Source organism: Sardina pilchardus, chromosome 4 (assembly GCF_963854185.1).
Source record: "Sardina pilchardus chromosome 4, fSarPil1.1, whole genome shotgun sequence".
NCBI classification, from domain to species: domain Eukaryota; kingdom Metazoa; phylum Chordata; class Actinopteri; order Clupeiformes; family Clupeidae; genus Sardina; species Sardina pilchardus.
The window spans coordinates 26,391,020-26,414,298 of record NC_084997.1 but is presented as its reverse complement, the minus strand read 5'-3'; the positions used below and the strand labels follow the sequence as shown (position 1 = coordinate 26,414,298).

At 40.2% G+C, this 23,279-nt stretch overlaps 1 protein-coding gene across 1 annotated transcript; it reads left to right on the top strand.

The window, feature by feature from the left end:
* The first annotated feature begins 846 nt into the window (after positions 1-846).
* Positions 847-22,990, top strand: LOC134078919 (stonustoxin subunit alpha-like). Its single transcript, XM_062535085.1, has 4 exons — positions 847-940; positions 18,399-19,333; positions 21,191-21,526; positions 22,976-22,990. Exons 1-4 carry the CDS (start codon positions 847-849, stop codon positions 22,988-22,990), a joined length of 1,380 nt encoding a protein of 459 aa, XP_062391069.1.
* Positions 22,991-23,279: the final 289 nt, after the last annotated feature.

Below are 23,279 nucleotides of genomic sequence, written 5' to 3'. Positions count from 1 at the left end.
GTTAAAAATTGCAATAAGTGAATAAACTGTTTTGAGAGGTGGATACACTCTAATAAACTCTATTTCTGAAATTTCAGAGGTAGATAAACTGTGTTGTGCATAATAGTGCATGTGCATTTAGCCTCCACTACAACCCTGAGATACAGGCAGACAGGACCAGGCTACCCTCTAGTGGCTGTTGGCAAAAAAAGCAGCTGAGTTTGCCTGAGTTTGCTTACAACTACCATCTTTGCCCTCTTGAGATTTTTACTAGACGAAAATAACATGGGGATTTTTAACAACTATTTTGTGGACCACACCTCTCGAGGGGACAAATAAATCGAAAATATTTTGCTCTACACTCAGCCAGATCTCCTTATATGGGCAAAGATGTCAGATGTGGTTCCTTTTTGTAGACTAACTACAGAGGCGTGTTCTGTTCTTCAGGTGTCGGTAGTACATTTGGCCACAAGACATTTTTTTGTCGAGCTTAGATGGTGGGCTAGAATCTAATTAAAAAAAAAGTTGACAACAAATAGTAATGCAGTATACTCAACAATTGCCAAATCAGATTGCATGCCTTTGAGAAACAGATTATGGCTTGAACACTCACCATTTGGATTCTACAAAGGCAATGTAATATCATTTAACCTTTCCAACACAGACATACAACTGGAAGTTAAATGAAAAACAAACAGTGTATAATGTATGGTATTATGAATACACTATGAAGTAAAGCAGGTTACAAAACCATCCTAGAAATTTTGGACATACTGTAGCATTATCACATTGCTTTACTTATCATATTAATAACTAGAGAGTGTGAAACATTTTGTATGTTATCTGTTTCAAGTTGGAATTAGGAAAATGTCTGTGTCTGACACCATCGAGCTTGCAGGGCTGGGCCGCCCATTCCAGCTGGGAATGCTGTATGACTGCAGAAGAGATGTTCTCATCCCAGGTAAATCCCCATTTTATTTCAGTAAACAGTATAAATGAAGTTATAACTTATCTTTGATCATTACATTTCTTAAAAATAAATTAGGACACACATATGCAACAAAGGTACATGAGAAGATAAAAAGCAAAAGACAATCCAAAAGTAGACATGAAAAATCTCCAATTAATGTTGAACTATTCATACCATCCACTATGGCTAAACATTTAGATTGACCTTGTGACAGTGTTGTCATTGTTGTGGTTTATAGCCTTTGGAACATGGGATATTCTAAATACAGTAGGCTAGTTTTACTTCACAATGACAGAAATATAATGTTTACGGCGACTTATTTTATGGCTCTCTAGAATGTTGAGGGAGCTCCCATTCACTTTGAATGGGCCTCTCAACGTTCTACCGGTCCGTTATATTTGCATAATGACCGCTCCGAAGGTATAATGACCGCTGCCAATGGCAACAGCCCAGCAAGCAAATAACGTTCTGCTTTCAGTAACGTTAGCTTTTGGTTCCCCTATGGTTCGTTTTTCAGCAACCTACTAATAACGTTTAGAGAACGTTATCTCCAGGTTGTCAAAACAAATAACGTTCCCCTAACGTTTTTACAACTAAAGAAAAAAACGTTATATTCTGGTTGAATCCCAGCAAGCAAATAACGTTAGCCGTTGGTTCTCCTGTGGTTAGTTTATCAGTAACCTTCTAATACCCTGGAGAGAACGTTAGCTCCAGGTTATCAAAGTTCCCCGAACGTTATTACAACTAAAGAAAAAAACGTTATATTCTGGTTGCATTTCTCTTTTCACACAACGTTGCTACTTAGTTGTTTTTTGGTAGGCTATCTTATAACCATATCGGTATTGGTTATGTGCGTGGGGTTGATTATTGTTGATGAAAATCGCCCCAGTGTGTTTCTATGAGTTTCCAATTGAACACGGCCAGCAGCCACACTGCAACTTAGTCGGAATAATTTCTTGCAAAATCGACGTATAGCCCTATTCTATTCTTCCCCCCTCTGTTGGATTGATATTCGGCCGACCAGAGCCAGCCCGTCAGCTAAAGGGGCCAGCGCGAGAAGAAGCTAAACTTCAATCTCGGGTCCGTGAAAAAAACAGCCGGTGTTGGTGTGTTAGCAGACTCAACCTCGCTAACTTTAAGACATTTGGATAACACAGAGATAAAGTTACTCACGTAGGCTACTGGCTGTATGGTATCGATCACATTCTTCACATCGTTCTCCATGCACTTGTTCCATTAAGTCCAACAGGCTTTTAAAAAACACAGGGTAAACCGGGTGGAAGAGCTAGCTAGCCATAGTCCCAGGCAGGCACACAACGATTTCATGCTAACTAATCTGACGAATAGAGAGCCGAAGTCCCGCCCTTCTACTTCCGGGCTATGGGACCTATTTCACGATTTTTTATGCATGGGAGTCAATGGAGAGATAACAATTATTTTTTGGTCCCGTTCGAGTTGGACCCTGCATTTCACATATGATGTGTGGGAATTTAAAAGATAATTTTTCACATTAATAAAGTTCTGTTTTTCGTTAGACTTTAAAAGTTATGTAAGTTTTGTGCGAATCCGTTCAGTGGACTACATGTCTCGTCTCAAACAATGCACGTCACCAACTAGCAAACGAGAGGCTGGCTAGTTAGCTAGCTATTATGCTAGTTAACGGTTACATCTTGCTGTCAGCTAAGTCACTTAACAGTAGTGTTTGTACAGTCTATGCATGAAATACAACTTATCTGATGAGTTTAATCCTCTGACTCTTGATATTTTCATCGGCAAGGGGGAAGCTCAAATAAGACCTGTTGCTGGCGCCCGTGGCTGTGAATTGGTGTAACGTCACTAACGCGACTGATGTGTTTGTAGTCGTTGGAAACACGATCTTTCACAATGTTGTAATTCACTAGTTACGACATACTTTTCAAATGTCTTTACGTGAAAAATTGTCATTAAAATTGACAAACATCATATGGGTAATTCAAGGCACAAGACAACCCAGCTAACAATTTCTGGTTAGGAGAACGTTTTTAGAACGTTTTTTTCCTGGTTAGGAAAACGTTGCCTGAAAGTTGCGAAAGTTGCCACAAGGTTCCCCAGGAAAGTTTTCTTGACGAAAATACAACGTTTTTTTCTGGTTGTTTATTTTGGTTAGCAGAACGTTCTCCTACCCTTTAGGGAACTTTACTATATTTGGTTGCATTAACGTTCCCCTAACCTCCCAGCAACAAAGTGTAAAGGGGGAAAAAATATGTAGAATTATCGTGACATCGAGGCATGGCACCGCTGAACGCTTGCCTTCTGCGGCGACAGCCTATCTGCAACCTGGGAGAGCGCACGTCTCTGATGAATAAGGCAATGACATTATAGGTTACCACACGCATGCAAATCCACTTACCATTAGCTGCTTGCTGAACTGCGACGAATAGGAAGTGTCAGCTAAGTACTTAAATGCGGTTAGGTCTAATACTTTCTTGTCTACGGTGTCTTTTCCTATAATAAACGATTAGTCAGATCAAAACATAAGCAGAGCAGGCGCTAGCCTAACACACTGTTTCAACATTCAAAACAGGCTGTTTTTATTGCATCGTATGCCATTAAAAGTCCTCGGTTCAGAATTATGATGGATTTTGGTTTATTTTGTTTTAAATTGGGACTGGGAATTGTGGGATAGGCTGAGTGAACAGCACAGGCTATAACTTGGACTACGTGTTAATATAAAACAATTCTCCCCCGGGAACATTGTGCTGTTTAAGATGCAGTCTCAACGTTTGAGAAAGAATTCATTGGAGTCCTCATCATCATATTTTCATAACAAATAAAGCTTTAAAAACATGAATGCATTTCAGGTGCCACTCTAATCGATTATGGATTAATCCAAAACTATTCGTCAGATTAGTTAGCATGAAATCGTTGTGTGCCTGCCTGGGACTATGGCTAGCTAGCTCTTCCACCCGGTTTACCCTGTACAGTGTTTTTTAAAAGCCTGTTGGACTTAATGGAACAAGTGCATGGAGATGTGAAGAATGTGATCGATACCATACAGCCAGCCTACGTGAGTAACTATCTCTGTGTTATCCAAATGTCTTAAAGTTAGCGAGGTTGAGTCTGCTAAAACACCAACACCCCAGAACTCACGGACCCGAGATAAGTTTCTCAACCTAGCTTCGCTGACCCCTTTAGCTGACGGGCTGGCTCTGGTCGGCCGAATATCAATCCAACAGAGGGGGAAGAATAGAATAGTGCTATATGTCGATTTTGCAACAAATTATTCCGACTTTGCAGTGTGGCTGCTGGCCGTGTTCAATTGGAAACTCATAGAAACTCTGGGGCGATTTTCATCAATCAACCCCACGCACATAACCAGAGAATACCGATATGGTTATACAAATAAGATACCTAAAAACAACTGAGTAGCAACGTTGTGTGAAAAGAGAAATGCAACCAGAATATAACGTTTTTTTCTTAAGTTGTAATAACGTTCGGGAAACTTTGATAACCTGGAGCTAACGTTCTCTCCAGAGTATTAGAAGGTTACTGATAAACTAACCACAGGAGAACCAGCGGCTAACGTTATTTGCTTGCTGGGATTCAACCAGAATATAACGTTTTTTTCTTTAGTTGTAAAAACGTTAGGGGAACGTTATTTGTTTTGACAACCTGGAGATAACGTTCTCTAAACGTTATTAGTAGGTTGCTGAAAAACGAACCATAGGGGAACCAAAAGCTAACGTTAGTGAAAGTTAGCAGAACGTTAATTGTTTGCTGGGAATCGGGACCAGAAAATAATTTATCTTTCTCCATTGACTGCCATTATAAAAAAATCCAAAGATAGGTCCCATGGAGGCAATCGGAAGGGGCGGGACTTCGGCTCTCTATAGTGTTGGATTAATCCATTATCGATTAGAGTGGCACCTGAAATGCATTCATGTTTTTAAAGCTTTATTTGTTATGAAAATATGATGATGAGGACTCCAATGAATTCTTTCTCAAACGAGACTGCATCTTAAACAGCACAATGTTCCCGGGGGAGAATTGTTTTATATTAACACGTAGTCCAAGTTATAGCCTATAGGGAGGGAAAGTAATCTCATCGCCATCTAGCGGTTGCGTTCCTAGAGGCTAGCGGGAGGGGATGGGATTTTCTTTTAGAAAAAAATACATCTTGGCCCATGATGGGAACTTAGTTAAATGCCCTCAATATGCTATGCATTTAGGTCAGCTCTATTGCTTCTAGTGGTCATACTTTATTTTTTAGGATCAGTTTAATTGTTTTGAGTTTGTTTGTAACATGGTGATAACGAACTACAGTACTAGCTACAGTAGCATTTGACGTCACCAGTTTGGGCGCTTCATCTCCAACTGATCAAAACGGCAATTTGCTGAACTGGCTTTACATATTTTTGTAATGACAGAGAGCGATGTAAACCGTGTGGTAATTACCTTTATGTTGGGACAACTTGTGTTGTGCTCCTACTCACACAAGAGCTGGCAGTAAGTGTGATTGTCTACTAACTAACCAACTAGCTAACAGGCTAATAAACAAACCATGCTAGGCGAGTAACGTCGTGGAAGGGTGTCACGTCACTTGAAGTTGTAGTCCATTATGAAATGAAACGAGCAATTACGTTTTTTTTTATTAAGGCGAAATAGGGTCTGATATTTTCACAGTTAGTAGATTATTACAGTATGAAGACTGAAAAATATTTTTGGTGGATAAGATCGCTGGAACAGCTGCGTAGTATTTTTTTGAAAAGTCGGTCTATGGGACTTAACATTGGAGCTGCTCTTCGATAGGAACGCAACCACTTGGGGCGCTGGTTTTCACTTTCCCTCCCTATGTTACTGTGCTGTTCACTCAGCCTATCCCACAATTCCCAGTCCCAATTTAAAACAAAATAAACCAAAATCCATCATAATACTGAACCGAGGACTTTTAATGGCATAGCCTACGATGCAATAAAAACAGCCAGTTTTGAATGTTGAAACAGTGTGTTAGGCTAGCGCCTGCTCTGCTTATATTTTGATCTGACTAATCGTTTATTATAGGAAAAGACACCGTAGACAAGAAAGTATTAGACCTAACCGCATTTAAATACTTAGCTGACACAGCCATATTCGTCGCAGTTCAGCAAGCAGCTAATGGTAAGTGAAGATTCATATGCTATATATGGTATCCGCCGTTCATTCCGACATACCAGCATTCCGACATTGACGTCCAATTGTCGTAGTGGAGGCATGTCTCTTTATGGGAAAAAGTCCCACCACTCCGACATTTTTTTTTTTCATGGTCGCAGTGGCGGTATTTAACTTTTTTTTTCAAACAACGTGCCATTCCGGCATGAGGTCATTAATAGGCTATTAATGTCATAACTATATCCAATTGTGTAAAATAATAAAGATTCACATTTAAAATGTCATTGTGAAGACTTCTTGATATATGGTTATGTGTCTGTTGCGTGCGCGACTCCGTGAAGTGAAAGCAGTTCTGTACATGGCAAGTTCTCATTATTCGCGGACTAAGTGGAGCTAAATTAAGTTATTATTTTGCTGTCACTTCGTCTGTTTTATGGCCTAGAAGGTTGTATTTGGTATCTGTGGATAGTTCTAGCTCTCCTCTTTTATCTGACATGCAAGCCATATCTTTTTGACCACGGTTTCACGAGTAGGCTAAATCAAACGATAGCGGTAGCCGAAGCTATATGACATTCTTATTTGTTTGTCACTTCGTCTGTTTTTATAACACAAAAGGATCGATGTGTTTGGTATCAATGGAAAGATCTGTTTCTCCCCTTTCATTTGATATACGTGTTATGTCTGTGCGATGCCTGGTCCCGGAGTAATCCAAGCGAGAGCCGTGGCCGCTTGGGTGAACGCAGAGCAATAGACTGTAAATATGATATAGGCCTACTTTGATTTAAATTCATGATTACATTTTATTGTCATACTTGATCGTACAGACACGTGTCTAGTCTCGTTGGAAAGCCCCAGTTCTGCCCTTTCATGCGCTGTGACTAATAATCGCGGAGCAATGCAACAGAGAAGAATGGGTGTGTTTTTTGATGCAATTTGCGTCCGTCGGGCTCATAGGGTCCGTTAAATTGACTTGGAAAAAAATAGGATTTGTAAACTGTCGGAATGGGGGTACTAAAATGTGTCGGATTGGCAGCATGTCGAAATAGCAGCATGTCGAAATAGAGGCATGTCTAAATGGAAGCATGTCGTAGTGGTGGCATGTCTGAGTGGCAGCATGTAACCGCTATATATAGTCATTGCCTTAGCCATCAGAGACGTTCGCTCTCCCAGGTTACAGATAGGCTGTCGTCGCAGACGGCGAGTGTGCAGCGAGCCATGCAAGGATGTCACGATAATTCTACATATTTTTTCCCCCTTTACACTTTGTTGCTGGGAGGTTAGGGGAACGTTAATGCAACCAAATATTGTAAAGTTCCCTAAAGGGTAGGAGAACGTTCTGCTAACCAAAATAAACAACCAGAAAAAAACGTTGTATTTTCGTCAAGAAAACTTTCCTGGGGAACCTTGTGGCAACTTTCGCAACTTTCAGGCAACGTTTTCCTAACCAGGAAAAAAACGTTCTAAAAACATTCTCCTAACCAGAAATTGTTAGCTGGGAGGTTCACTCCGCTAGTTGTAGTGGAAGCCACGAAACGGTAGCTAAGTCATTGCTAAAGACACATTGAGATAAGTTTCTTTTCTCGTTTTGGCAAGTAGCCATATAATAAGCGCGATAATGTATAGCAGGGGTTTTCAAAGTGGGTGCCGCGGCACCCTGGGGTGCCGTGACGCATGCTCAGGGGTGCCGCGGAATTGTCTAGGCTTGATAATTTAATGAAATTTTAAAAAGCATAATATCTATTTCAAAATTCATTTTATTGCAAAAACGTATTTGCAGCACAAACGATAGGCTACAGTTTACTGTATCATACTGTGCTGTATGTAGGTACAGTGGCTACTTATTGTTTGTTCGGTGACTTCGTTCGTCATTCCGTATGGCGGAGTTCAGTTATAGGCGCAATGGATAGGTTTTTAAAGAGAACGCCATGCACCTCCACAGGGACAGACCTCGGAATCTGACCAGACGAAATCAGCAAAGAGAAAAGTTAGGCAACATAACGACTCCTACCTCCAGTATGGGTTCACTTGGGCTGGCGAGGTAACGTGTCCCACACCAGACCAGTATGCCTGGTCTGCAGGGAGACGTGGGCTAACGATGGCTACGGCTATTGGGGAAGTTTGCGCTTCAAATACGAGTCCATTTATGCTAGTGGCCTTTGCCAGCTGCTCGCTAACGTGAGATGTCGATGAGGACACATTTACAGATAACTGACCAACCATGCTGCCGGAGATGAGATATTCAGGGTGACAGATGAATACTTAAGGAACAATAATCTTAGCTGGGATATGTGCGTAAGTGTGTGCACTGCCACTGACGGGGCGGCCTCAATGACAGGTCGGGTCAAAGGCTTTGTAACGAAAGCTATGCAACAGAATCCTTCCATGGTAGCGACGCATTGCATGTTGCATCGGGAGGCTCTTACTGCAAAAACGATGCCTCCAGACCTGACGGATGTATTGAAATAGATCGTAAAAATAGTTAATTACGTTAAATCACGTCCCCTTCAAACACGGTTATTCACTGCCCTCTGCAGTGAAATGGGTTAAGACTGCACACCGAGGTCAGGTGGTTATCAAGTAGGTTTAGTCCATGGGCCAGATGAGATGTCGGTACCACTCAAGGTGGCAAAGGTTGCTTATACTTTTTGAAAACATACATGTCTGTAGTTAACATTTTTGTATGATAGCCCTTCTGGAGTCACAGCTAAATTAGGGTTATCAGCTGTTAAAGTTACCCTCCCCCATTGAAAAAACACATTTTGACACAGGTGCATATCTTGCTATTGGCCTTTGTTAAAGACATATTTACATATTCTATTTTATTATGTTTGGTATCATTTTGAAGGGGACAATCTGAGCCTTCATTCAAGTCATTTTGTGAACACTTTGGACAAGTACAGCCAACCCTGGAGCTCTTCAAACTTTTATTCACACACATTTTCCTGCCATTCCGCCTAAATCATATTTTTTCTTTTAATCCTGTGGCATCAGGGAGCATCAAAGATACAAAGTGCAAACATTGCAATACTGGCATGACTCTAAGGATTCAGAAAATGTATCATTTGCCAATATTATCTCATTCTGAGGTGGTGATATTCAGCCTTATATCAGGCATGGCGTTTTTCGAAGAAAGCAGACCAAACAGTAAGCAGACCAAAGTCAGTAAGATTCACACTAATTTTGTAAATTTTTTTAAACAATGGGAATACAGCATAATCATTTTTCATTCAATTAACAACTATGATCAACCAACAATAGATTTGACATTTGTCAGGTACTGTGAAAACATTATTGTAGGCCTACAATGGTAATAATAAACAAAATGATATGATAATAATAAAAGATTATACTACTAATAATTATAATGATAATAATACTACTAATAATATAAACAGCCTTCAGAACATCAACAGTACTAAAACAGGTCATCATTTTCTGAATCTGACTCCCCAAGTTCAAATGAAGAGTTCTTTTCCAAAACGCTATATCCACCATTTTCAATTTTTGTTTATTTTCATGAATTTTTTTATTTTTTATTTTGTTTTCCAAGTAATTTCAGTGGAACTGTATTGGGTGATGTTTAGTTGATTTATCTCTACTCAATCAAAACAAAACAACTGCAGTTTTTATTGATATTACCTGAAATACACAATTAAATAACATGAATTATTAATGTTTTCCAAAATGGATTTATAGCATTTTGGAAAAGAGCTCTTCAATATTGGCTGTGACTCCTCAGCTTTTTGTCTACACATGTCTGTGCAGGACAGTCCATTGGATAGGCATGTGCAACCTGGCAGTTTGCATGAACGCACACACTTGCACGAGAGCAGCTCCAAAACCACCTCTGGTGCAGGTGGAGAACGCATCCAGTGAATGGCCAACTTGCCATCATTGGCCATCCATCCATGCTGTGTTGGGCTTGGCACCATTGGAGATGTTTGCAGACAGCCCCTCCAGACTGCTGCTTGGTAGTTGGCCCATTCGATGTGCAGGTAAAGACTGTCTTTACATAAAGGCAGCTGGCTTGATTCAATTACTCCCTTTTTGGCACGAAACAGCTGGTGACGCAGTTCATTAATTTTACCTGTGCTGCTATTAGCTATGTACATGCAACAGGTAAACTGCTCAATTTTCTGGAAAAGATCCTCAGTTACATTCCACGACTTTCCCAGTTGACTGGTGTCTTGGTATGAGGTGTCCTTTTTCAACATCTTCAGGGCTTTCAACTTGCCTTGACCAGCAAATGCACTGACGGTATCACAGCCCGTGAAGGCGTGTAGGCCAATTAGGCCATCACACACGCCATATCCAATCGAGCCTATCAGTTTAGCAATGTCAACAAAATGAGTGCTATTCTGTGTTCCACATTTCTGATAAATAGGACAGGTGATGTCTGTCTGGAATGCAAGACAATGCACCATGACATCAGTGTCTTCAGCATTGATAATCATTGACTTTGAGCCTGCATTAGATGCATGCAATGCATGCAGTAGCAAACGCGTGTCAGCTTCCTCGTGCTTTGAGTGCAATTCTGTTACTTCCTCACACTTCTCCTTTGTCAGCTTGTAACACGTTTCTTCACAGGTGATGAACAGAATTTTGCCATGCAGCAATTGTCTGTACTGGGGATGTTTCCATTCTTCCACCAGAAACTTGATGAGGCTGCTCTTGTTGGAAGAACTGCAAAGGAATTTCTGCCACTGTCTCACATAGTGGACATGAGTGGAGTCTGCACCCTTGTTTACTTGTTCAGCATCTCCAATGGAAGTTTGACGGTAGACATTGAAAACAAAATCTAGCCTCTCACGTTGTGCACCTTCTTGCAGGACTGACATCATCGCTGACTTTGCCACCTGTACAAAGGTTCTATTGTCGCCATTCATTTTTTGAATAAGTCTCATCCCATCGATGATGCAGGTAGATGGTGTTGGGATGTGTTCTGCTGGAGGCACATTCTTCTCGAGTTCTCTAGCAAGAACATCCTTCATATTAACATTCAAGACTAGAAGAGGACCCAACATCTTTGACAAGATGACCAAGCAACGCCTCAAAACATTCTCTGATATTAACACAAAAAGATCTCATGGAAAGAAAGGTCAAGATGTTGTTCTGAAGGCCGACAGAAACCTGTTCAGCCACATGATCCTTGTGGCTGAATGCAGGAATGTTAATATGAAGGATGTTCTTGCTCACCCACTTGGCCCATTGCCATGGGCACTGGCCAATGCTGATGGCACTTTACGAAAAACCAACAAAGCTGCACTAGCTAGAGAACTCGAGAAGAATGTGTCTCCAGCAGAACACATCCCAACACCATCTACCTGCATCATCGATGGGATGAGACTTATTCAAAAAATGAATGGCGACAATAGAACCTTTGTACAGGTGGCAAAGTCAGTGATGATGTCAGTCCTGCAAGAAGGTGCACAAAGTGAGAGGCTAGATTTTGTTTTCAATGTCTACCGTCAAACTTCCATCGAAGATGCTGAACAAGTAAACAAGGGTGCAGACTCCACTCTCCAGCACAGGGACCTTGGTAGGAGGACACTATGTGAGACAGTGGCGGAAATTCCTTTGCAGTTCCTCCAACAAGAGCACCCTCATCAAGTTTCTGGTGGAAGAATGGAAACATCCACAGTACAATAGCTGCATGGCAAAATTCTGTTCATCACCTGTGAAGAAACTTGTTACAAGCTGACAAAGGTGAAATGTGAGGAAGTAACAGAATTGCACTCAATGCATGAGGAAGCTGACACGCGTTTGCTACTGCATGCATTGCATGCATCTAATGCAGGCTCAAAGTCAGTGATTATCTGAGTCAACTGGGAAAGTTGAGGATCTTTTCCAGACAATTGAGCAGTTTACCTGTTGCATGTACATAGCTAATAGCAGCACAGGTAAAATTAATGAACTTCGTCACCAGCTGTTTCGTGCCAAAAAGGGAGTAATTGAATCAAGCCAGCTGCCTTTATGTAAAGACAGTCTTTACCTGCACATCAAATGGGCCAACTACCAAGCAGCAGTCTGGAGGGGCTGTCTGCAAACATCTCCAATGGTGCCAAGCCCAACACAGCATGGATGGATGGCCAATGATGGCAAGTTGGCCATTCACTGGATGCGTTCTCCACCTGCACCAGAGGTGGTTTTGGAGCTGCTCTTGTGCAAGTGTGTGCGTTCATGCAAACTGCCAGGTTGCACATGCCTATCCAATGGACTGTCCTGCACAGACATGTGTAGGTTGCAGACCTGCAGCAACCAAAAAGCTGAGGAGTCACAGCCAATATTGAAGAGCTCTTTTCCAAAATGCTATAAATCCATTTCGGAAAACATTAATAATTAATGTTATTTAATTGTGTATTTCAGGTAATATCAATAAAAACTGCAGTTGTTTTGTTTTGATTGAGTAAAGATAAATCAACTAAACATAACCCAATACAGTTCCTCTGAAATTACTTGGAAAACAACATTTTTAAAAAATAATTCATGAAAATAAAAAAAATTAAAAATGGTGGATATAGCGTTTTGGAAAAGAACTCTTCATTTGAACTTGGGGAGTCAGATTCAGAAAATGATGACCTGTTTTAGTACTGTTGATGTTCTGAAGGCTGTTTAGTATTATTATTAGTATTATTATCATTATTATTATTAGTAGTATAATCTTTTATTATCATCATATCATTTTGTTTGTATTATTACCATTGTAGGCCTACAATGATATTTTCACAGTACCTGACAAATGTAAAATCTATTGTTGGTTGTTCATAGTTGTTAATTGAATGAAAAATGATTATGCTATATTCCCATTGTTTCAAAAAATGTATAAAATTAGTGTGAATCTTACTGACTTTGGTCTGCTTACTGTTTGGTCTGCTTTCTTCGAAAAACGCCATGCCTGATATAAGGCTGAATATCACCCCCTCAGAATGAGATAATATTGGCAAATGATACATTTTCTGAATCCTTAGAGTCATGCCAGTATTGCAATGTTTGCATTTTGTATCTTTGATGCTCCCTGATGCCACAGGATTAAAAGAACAAATATGATTTAGGCGGAATGGCAGGAAAATGTGTGTGAATAAAAGTTTGAAGAGCTCCAGGGTTGGCTGTACTTGTCCAAAGTGTTCACAAAAGGACTTGAATGAAAGCTCAGATTGTCCCCTTCAAACTGATACCAAACATAATAAAATAGAATATGTAAATATGTCTTTAACAAAGGCTAATAGCAAGATATGCACCTGTGTCAAAATGTGTTTTTTCAATGGGGGAGGGTAACTTTAACAGCTGATAACCCTAATTTAGCTGTGACTCCAGAAGGGCTATCATACAAAAATGTTAACTACAGACATGTATGTTTTCAAAAAGTATAAGCAACCTTTGCCACCTTGAGTGGTACCGACATCTCATCTGGCCCATGGACTAGTTATCCTGTTCACCATTTTATTCAAAAGTTCAATTAAATGAGTTGAATGAAAGTAGTTCATTTGAATAAAACAAAAAAAGATATTAACTTCACCTTATCTTAGTAATGCCTATAATAAAAGCAGTTTTGGCCTATCCAACATATCACAAGGTTAAAGAAAATGGCATGAAGTACAAATATGGCACAAAGGAGGTTGAGTGAAAAGTAAAAAAAAAAAAAAAAATGGGGGTGCCGTGGATGGAGAGAGATACAGTACCCTCCAGAATTATTGGCACCCTTGGTAAAAGTTGACTAAAAATAGGTCTAAAAAATAATCTTTAGGTGATTTATTGTACTCCCACAATGAAAACAATGAGGAAAAATACACCCTGCAAGGGAAGCAAATTTATTCTGAGAAAAAGGAAAATCTCATAAAGAAATAAATGTTTTTAATAAAAACACGTCACTCACAATTATTGGCACCCCTACTTGTAATACCTTCTTAAACCTCCCTTTGTCAATAAAACAGCATGTAATATTCTTCTCTGACACCCCATAAAGATTGAGAATACAAAGTAAGGGATTTAAGACCATTCATCTTTACAAAACCTCCCCAGATCGTCCAGATTGCTAGGTCCACGCATTCTTCTCGTTGACTCATCCCACTGTTTTTCTATGGAGTTTAGATCAGGGGACTGCTATGGCAATGTCTGAAGCTTGATTTTGTGTTCAGTAAACCATATTTGTTTTGATCTGTGCATTTGTTTTGGTTAATTGACCTGATGAATGATCCAATCATGACCAACTTTTAGGGCCTTGGCAGAGATTGTTTGATTTCCTTTGAAAATGTTCAGGTTTTTCTTGGTGTTCATGATGCCATGCACCTTAATTAGGTTCCCAAGGCCTTTGGGAATTAAAACAGCCCCACAATAGCACAGCCCCTCCACCATAATTCTGATTAGGCATGGGGTTCTTTTTAGTATAGTCATTCTTCTATGTATGCCAAAGACACCTTAAGTGTTTTTAGCAAAAGAGCATCATTTTATTTTCATCTGACAATAGACCACACTCCCAGACATGTCATGGTACCATTCAGTAATTCCTGCCATTTACATTGTTCATTAAATGACTCTACTGGCTTTAACCTGACATGCTGTATAAATAATCTATTAGCAGTGAGGTCACTTTTGAAGATTTTTGGGGGGGACTTGGTGACCCCAAGATGATAGCTTTGTCTGTAACTCTCAACAGTGGTTCTTATGGATTTTTTTGCCTATCATACCATCCTCCATACTGTGCGTGGGAGCAAAATAGCCATGGGTCTTTGTCCAAGCATGTTTGCCACATTTCCAGATGATTAGAACCTTTTATTCATCATTTTAACTGGAAATATAGGCATTTTCAACAAAATACCTAGTTTCCATAGACATTCTCTTACTTACAAATGTCAACACAATTTATTTTTATTTCAATTTAGTGTATTCTCTTGTCTCTCCAATGTTGAAAAATGACTAGAGGATTTAGCCTCCGAGTGACTTCATTTTCATCCCATAGTGAAAAAGAATGTCATGAACTACGTCTGAAAGTTCACAGACACTCTGATTTACTTTAAAACGTTGCATTTACATAGGAAAATGCTCCTGTTAAATGTTGTACGTAATATGTTTCAGGGGTGCCAATAATTGTGAGCAAGCTGTTTTTGTTAAAAATATTTATTTCTTTATGAGATTTTCCTTTTTCTCAGAATAAATTTGCTTGCCTTGCAGGGTATATTTTTCCACATTGTATTCATTGTGGGAGTACAATAAATCACCTAAAGATTATTTTTATACCTATTTTTAGTCAACTTTTACCAAGGGTGCCAATAATTCTGGAGGGTACTGTATGTTTAAGGGTGCCATAAGCCAGAAAAGTTTGGGAACCACTGATGTATAGAACGCCGGTCATTATCTGAAAATAATTCCCTTCAGTAGCCTACGAAGCAAAACCCCTCCGCTGCGCGTCGGGGTTCTGTCCGTCCTGTCGGGAATTATTTTCCGATAAAGGCCGGCGTTCTATACATTATCCCTTACATATACTGTAGGCTTCCACAGGTTATGACATTTCTGGAATATCATAGGCTATTCTCTTTTACAATCTTTTCCAAAGAGATCATGGCTAATATGTTTGTTATCAGACTGCTAAGGTTACTGCGTAAGAATTAAGAATCAATGTGATTGGACAGGCTGAGCCAATGATTTTTAAGTATATGCCCATTGCTAGGCATTAAAACATTTCCAAATCATGAGAGGCCAGACTCTTCACAAAGTTAATAACATGTTCTGTTTATGGCTATGGCTATGGCTATGGCTATGGCTATGGTTATTTAGCAGACGCCTTTGTCCAAAGCGACATACAAATAAATAACAATACAAATTAAATTAACAGTGAACAATTACAAACTAGGGAGAATAGTAATATTATCAGTAAAACAATAATTTTAAGCACTAACCTAATGAGAAATAAAACAGTGAAATGAGAATAGCAATCAAATAAGTCACTCAGTTAATTATATATAATAATAATAACTAAAGCATGGTATGGCTAAATTTAAGGACAATAGCAAAATAAATTTCAAATTCTATCAATAGACAAATTATAACAAAACAATACTATTATACAAACCATAACACATCACAAACTCAAAGGACTAAGTGCATATTAAATAAATATGCCTTAAGACCCCTCTTAAAAGATCCAAAGCTGTTGCTGGAACGGAGAGCACTGGGCAACTCATTCCACCAACACGGAACCACTGAAGAATAGGATCTACAATTTGACCTAGCATGTATGGTTGGTCGACATAACAGACGCTCCTCAGAAGATCGCAATGGGCGGTTGGGAATGTACATCGTGATTAAAGAACTGAAGTAGCTGGGAGCAGATCCAGTCAGTGTCCTATAGGCCAGAGTGAGAGATTTAAATTTAACTTTAGTCATGTCATACATAATTGAAACAAGTGTCTATTAGATTAAATTCAGTTTCTAAAAAGAAGTGAAGACCAACAGGCAAACTGTGAGCTGGTATTTGACAGAGACGAACCAGCACAACAGCTTCTGGAGTCAAGTTTGATAACAGGAAATCAGGCATGCACTTGGCATTGGGTGTAAACAGCTGTCTGACTTTATAGAATACTCAAGCACAGTGATTGGCTGGAGCTTGCCTGACAATCAAGAAAATGGAGCTACAGTAAACTCGTATCTGGTCATGACACCAATGCAACCTATATGTGGCAATTGTGCAGTTCACTGCGTTTCACTTGCCAAAGCTTGAACCTCCAAATTACAGTAGCTCGGACTAGGAGTCAAGCATAACAGCAAAGAGGCTCAAACCCATGCTGGTAACGATTACATTACCAACTTCCTTGTATTGTTTAACTACTTTTATCTCCCTCAACAATGAAATTCTCTTCTCTGATTGGCTGATGGGGTGGCCATTAACTTCGTATAACCTGCTACCTTTGAAGTAGGCTAGGCTAGTTCCCGTATCACACTTGAATATTAATTCGCCAAACTCGTTGCGAAGTTTAAATGAACTGTCACGTTGCATCCAAGCTGAAATACAGACGTGCAGAACCATAGTAACATTGTAGCATATGACGGAGGTGGATTGTAGCTAGTTGGATGCCATGTAGGCTATAAAAGTAGCGATCTTTCAAAGTTAAAGTTAATCAGAATCCTGGGATATGCCTGCTTGACAACAGGAGAGACAGAACTAACGACTTTTGGCCGTAGCAACCAGCCATTTAGAACTAACGACTGGCCTTTGGCCATAGCAACCAAAGATTCTAGAACAGAGCAAGATGGATCAGTTGCGTCAAAAGAATGAAGTACGGTACAGGGCGCCATTTTGGTAAGCTCAGCAACATTTCTGACACAGTTCCAATCATATAAATCCACCTCAACAGCTGTTTTTGCCGTTGCCAGCTGTTTTTTGTTTTGTTTTGTTACTCGGTAATGATCTGGCCGTGTGAAAGGCACGATTTATTACTTTTCGGCTTACCAAAATGGCGCCCATGGAGCGTTAGAATGTACTTCAAAAAAATCCAACGTATTCTCCGGCCAGTGATCCATCTTGCTCTGTTCTAGAATCTTTGATAGCAACCATCCATTTAGAACTAGTAACGGCAGTTTTGCCCTGCAAGTAGAAAGTTGATATGTGGCGGAAAGTAGTCCCACAGTCAAGACAGTTTTAGCTATGTTAACGGACGCAACGGTGGAATAAAACTATGTTCTAAATATACAGGTTATGAATACAAACGGGAGATAAGCGGGATAACGGCCTTCGAGGTCGACCGGTTCGATGGAAATAATGGCACGGCGGAGGTAACTCCGTCTCCGTGCTTCGCACGTCGCCGGAGTTCTAGACCTCCACCTAGCCATTATTTCCATCGAACCGGTCACCTCGTCAGCCGTTATCCCTTACATAACAAGACTAATAAGGAAGTCTGATGTGTTAAGTAAAATAAGCACGGTATATTGATCCATACACTCTTGATGACGATAAACCTAAACTGCACCTCGTACTGTATAAGGGATAATGGCTACGGAGGCATTCCAATATATGGAATTAATGGATGCGGCGGAGGCAAGGAATTTCATGATGCGTATAGTATCCATTCAAAAGAGCACGGACATGGAACGGTGATTAAACTTGTTCTACCAGATCTATTTCACAGGTCCAGTTCTACAGAATTAATAGCCCTACCAGCCAAACAGAAAAGAGCATTGCTTCTCTAATGGAAAATATTTTTACTCAGTTGAGAATGTCACGGCAGCTCAAAACATTTAATGATGCACAAATATTTTCAAGCATACCATAATTCAGGTTTTTCAAGAATGAAATGTTGTCACTGATATCAACATCTTTTCTAAAATGCAGGCATTACTCTCTGGGATGCTGACATGCTGCAGAAGAACATCAGTAGATGTTCACAGCCCAACACTGAGTTCAAGATCATTGCCTCAGACTCTACGGAGGCGAAGGCAGAGGCTCTACATGTGTCTGCTTCTCTTGAGGCCAGCTTTCTGGGTGGGTTAGTGAGTGTAAAAGGCTCTGCAGAGTTTCTGAATGACAAGAAAAAGTCAAAAAATCAGTCCAGAGTTACTCTTCAGTACCACACTACCACACGTTTTGAGCAGCTTACCATGGAACATCTAGGGATGGGAAATGTCAAACATTGCAATGTCTTTCAAGAAGGATCTGCCACACATGTGGTGACTGCGATATTGTATGGTGCTCAAGCCTTCTTTGTGTTTGATCGTGAAGTCTCTTCAAATGAAAATCATCAGGATATTCAAGGAAGTCTGCAGGCAACAATCAAAGTGATACCAATGGTATCTATTGAGGGACAGGCATCCTTGAAGATGACTGAAACAGAACAACAAGAAGCAGACAAATTCAACTGTACATTCCATGGTGATTTTGCATTGGAGAATAACCCAGTCAGTTTTCAAGATGCAATCAAAGTGTACTCACACCTTCCACGACTGCTTGGGGAAAATGGGGAACATGCTGTGCCCATGAGAGTGTGGTTGTATCCCCTCAAAAATGTGGACTCTGCTGCAGCCACACTTGTTAGGGAGATAAGTATAGGTCTGGTGCGCCAGTCTCAGCACATCCTTGATGAGATAGACGAGGCTGACGTTCAGTGCCAAGACTTGATGAAAGATGAGATAGCCATCCTCTTCTCAGAGATTACAACCAAGCTTAGGAAATTCAAAGGCCTGATTTCCGAATACAAGAAGGTGTTTCAAAAGAAGCTTTGTCAATTACTTCCCGCTATTCGTGGAGGAGGAACAGAGGAGCAAGAGTTGGTAACTACTCTGAAGAGCAAAGAGAGATCCCCATTCCAGAGTGCTTTAATCACAGAATATCTGAGTGACAGAGAACGTGAGATCAATGTTATCAGATCCTACCTTGAGATTATGAAAGAAATCAAGGTGACTAAGTCCAGCAGTGAACTGGATAGCGTTGTCCTACATTCAAGAAATGACTTTGTTGTGGCTTTTGTGTTCTCTTCGCTTAGTGGTGATGGCAAATTTCTACAGGATTTGGAAAACTATCTAAAGGATGAGACTAAGTCCACTTGTTCTGGTTCTGACACATCTTATGAAGCCAAAAGTGCCAGCAGACAAGAACATTGGTTTCGTTCTGGGGAGGTGACCACTCTTACAAGGCAAAGCATTGGCCTGTTCATTGATTTCATGCAGTCCAACAGAGACAGGGAAAACATTGAGTTTTGCATAGCATCAGTTCCAAACAAGTCCATCACAGCCTCATCAATTCATGTGTATGCGAAAGGGACATGTCTTGATGCTCAGTTTTTGCTGCCTTGCAAGCCTCCTAGCCCAACTGTTTTGAAACTGGCACATGATCGTGTTCATTTGGAAATCAACCCTCCTGCCATGGGAGAAAGTTTTGTGGTCTCCTATCGCATTCTGTACCAGACCTCTGAGGGCTCTGACTGGAAAGAAATAGGCACTGATGGAAAAGCAACAGACTTTACTATTAGCCGCTTACACCCTCATACAGAGTATCGATTTAGTTGTAAGGCAGTGTGTCGACCTGGTGTGAGTCTCGCTAGCGATGCAACAGAGTTCATTCGAACACGTCCATGCAGTCCTCCAGGCCCACCAAATGAGAAAAGATCAGGGGCTGAAAGCATTACTATTACATGGGATATCCCCACGGCAGTTGGAGATGATGTATCGGTCATCAGCTATGACGTTGAATATCGACAGCATATGGAAGATGATACAAAGAGCAAACAATGGGAGTGTGAGAAAGTCTCTAGTAGGGAATGTACATTGGACGGACTGAAGATGAACACCACCTACAGTATCCGTGTTTTGGCCAATACAGGGAAATCAGGAAAGAGTCTGCCAAGTCCTGAAACAACTATTTCAACATCAGGACCTGATGCTAAGTCTGAGGGAAAAAAATCAGCACAGGGCAAGAGTGAGCGATTTTTGCAACAATCATTTTGTCTGGAAAAGGGCAACCCATCTATATATCAAGTAGAGTTGGAACAAAAATATAGAGAGAATGTGGATTTCTTTCAATACATGTTTGGTAAAAAGGTGGAAGATGTGAAAAACAAAGTGATTCTTCTTCTGGGATCTACTGGTGCAGGAAAAACAACTCTTGTCAATGTGATGATAAATTACATTCTGGGGGTCAAATGGGAGGACCAGTTTCGCTACAAATTAATCCACGAGGTGACTAATCGAACACAAGCTGAAAGCCAGACATCTGTGGTCAATTCCTATGAGCTCTATAACCAACCAGGCTTTCAGATCCCATACTCACTCACAATTATCGATACACCTGGATTTGGGGACCCCAGAGGAATGGCCCAAGACAAATTGATCTCAGAACAGGTTAAACAGTTCATTTGCAGCCCTTTAGGGGTTGATCACATAGATGCTGTGTGCCTTGTTGTTCAGGCATCTCTTCCCCGTCTCACTGCAACCCAGAAATACATATTTGACTCCGTCCTGTCAATTTTTGGAAAGGACATTGGAGAAAACATTATGGTTCTTGTGACATTTGTTGACAGTGACAAAATCCCAGTTTTAGAAGCAATTAAGGCAGCAGACTTTCCATGCCAAAAGAACAAGAAAGGGCAGCCCACCCACTTTAAGTTTAACAACTCTGCTGTATATGTGCAGAAAAAGAATATGGACAGAGACACTGATGAAGATGATTCAGATGAAGACGAAGATGATGATTGCAATGAGGAGAAAATTAAGAGCATTGTCTGGTCAACAACTTTCAAACAGATGAAGCTGTTCTTCAAGGGCCTCGGTAGTACAGAGGGCAAAGATCTCACTTTGACAAAAAAAGTTCTAGAAGAACGTGAACGTCTTGAGAATGCCACTGCAAGACTGACTCCTCAAATTGCAGCAGGGCTTGCCAAGCTCAATGAGATCAAAAGTTTCAAACAGTGCCTGGAGAATGAGGATGAGATGATGAAACAAAACAAGAACTTTGAGACAGAAGTAGAGGTACTGACAGCTATTCGGAGCAACGTAAATTTCTTCGCAACAAACTGTAATAGTTGTTTGTTCACATGCCATTCTGGTTGTTACCTTCCTCTGGAGGATGATGTCAGCACATGTGCTGTAATGGATGGGAATGGGAAGTGTGTAGTCTGTCCAAAAAATTGTCTTTCATCTGTGCATTTGATTGAGAAAGCCTTGTGGACTTACAAGTCAAATATGGAGAAAAAGACCATAGAAGAATTGAAGAAAAACTTCATAGAAGCACAAGGAAAATTCATGGACACCAAGCAGATGTTACAGAAATTAGAGGATGATTTTCATGTGATTGAGGACAAACTGATGTATTTGATCAAGCTATCCTCTAACTGCCTGAAGAGACTTAATGAGATTGCATTGCAGCCAAGTTCTATGTCAACCTCCGAGTACATTGAAATACTTATCCGAACAGAGGAGGATGAGAAAAAGTCAGGATCTGAAGACCGAATCGATAGACTGAAGAAAATGAAACAAGAAGCTGAAATTCGGGATAAAATTGCAAGAGGAGAAAATGTATTGCCACAAGAGCATCGAATGGTAAAACAAAAACTGGATAGATTCAAGAAAACCGCTCGAAAGGTTGTATTAATCAATGCAGTTCTAAAGGCTTGGTCAGAAAAGAAAACATCTTGATACGTACTGCATAAATAAAGAAAATAACAATGCACAATTTCTCAAATTTACCATAATAATGACTTGTATTTGTAAGAGTATTGACCTATGAATTGATTAATTCTCAGTTAAGACATACAACAAACTAACAAACAAATGATGATTTTGAAGAGATGCTGCGAAGAAACTATACAATCTGTTATTTGTCTTTCATTTATATGACCTATGAAACATTTCCAAACATATGAAAAAGGACCAGAGGCGCTGCAGGGTTCCTTTCGTGTCAGAAATAGACAGGTGCTCTTTAGTCTGTTGTGGGTTCAGTCAAGAATCAAAAAAGAGAGAAGAGACTAAGGCACTCTGTGAAGAAATTTTACTTTTTTGCAAGGCAAACAAACCGACGCGTTTCGACTTACGTCTTCGTCTGGGTTCAGTCAGTGATCAATTAGCAGGAATATATTACAGGTGTCAGCAAAGACCATCCAAAGGGCGGTGCTGAATCTAACAAACACTCGTTCACCAGCTCAAACATTGTATCCACACAGTAAATTGTCTATGTTAAGTTTAAAATACATTTCACATGAAGCATAACAAGGAAATATACACTTTTCACCACATCAGACACAGCAGAAAAAAGAAAAAAAGAATTATTTGGTTTTCTCTTTTTTTAAAGGAATGGTAGAAAGTCCACTTCCTCATTCACTCCGCTTGGTGGCCTGTAAGGTTACTATCCAAAATGTTTCTCTTTGTAAGAGTTTTTTTAATCCTATCTCCCCCTCTTATGTGATGTGGAATTATTTCTAGGACAACTGCTCTTAATGATGAGGGACTTCCATGTCCCGCCTCCCCATAGTCAGTGAACAGCCATCGGGTAGCTTTGGTTTCTCGTGCGAATTGCAGTCTTGTGTTCTCCAAGCCGATCCTTGAATTTCCTCTTGGTCCTGCCAACATAGAAGTGGCCACGGGGGCATTCAAGACGGTAGACCACGCATTTTGTGTTGCAATTGGCAAAGTGATGCATTTTATACGTCTTCTGATTGAATATGTCCACAAAAGTAAAATTTCTATAAACAGAGTGCCTTAGTCTCTTCTCTCTTTTTTGATTTCC

Coding starts and splice junctions, on each gene's coding strand:
- LOC134078919 (XM_062535085.1), top strand. CDS start 847: ATGTCTGTGTCTGACACCATCGAGCTTGCAGGGCTGGGCCGCCCATTC. Junction 941..18,398: donor AAGAGATGTTCTCATCCCAG/GTAAATCCCCAT, acceptor TCTAAAATGCAG/GCATTACTCTCTGGGATGCT. Junction 19,334..21,190: donor GAACAGAGGAGCAAGAGTTG/GTAACTACTCTG, acceptor GTATATGTGCAG/AAAAAGAATATGGACAGAGA.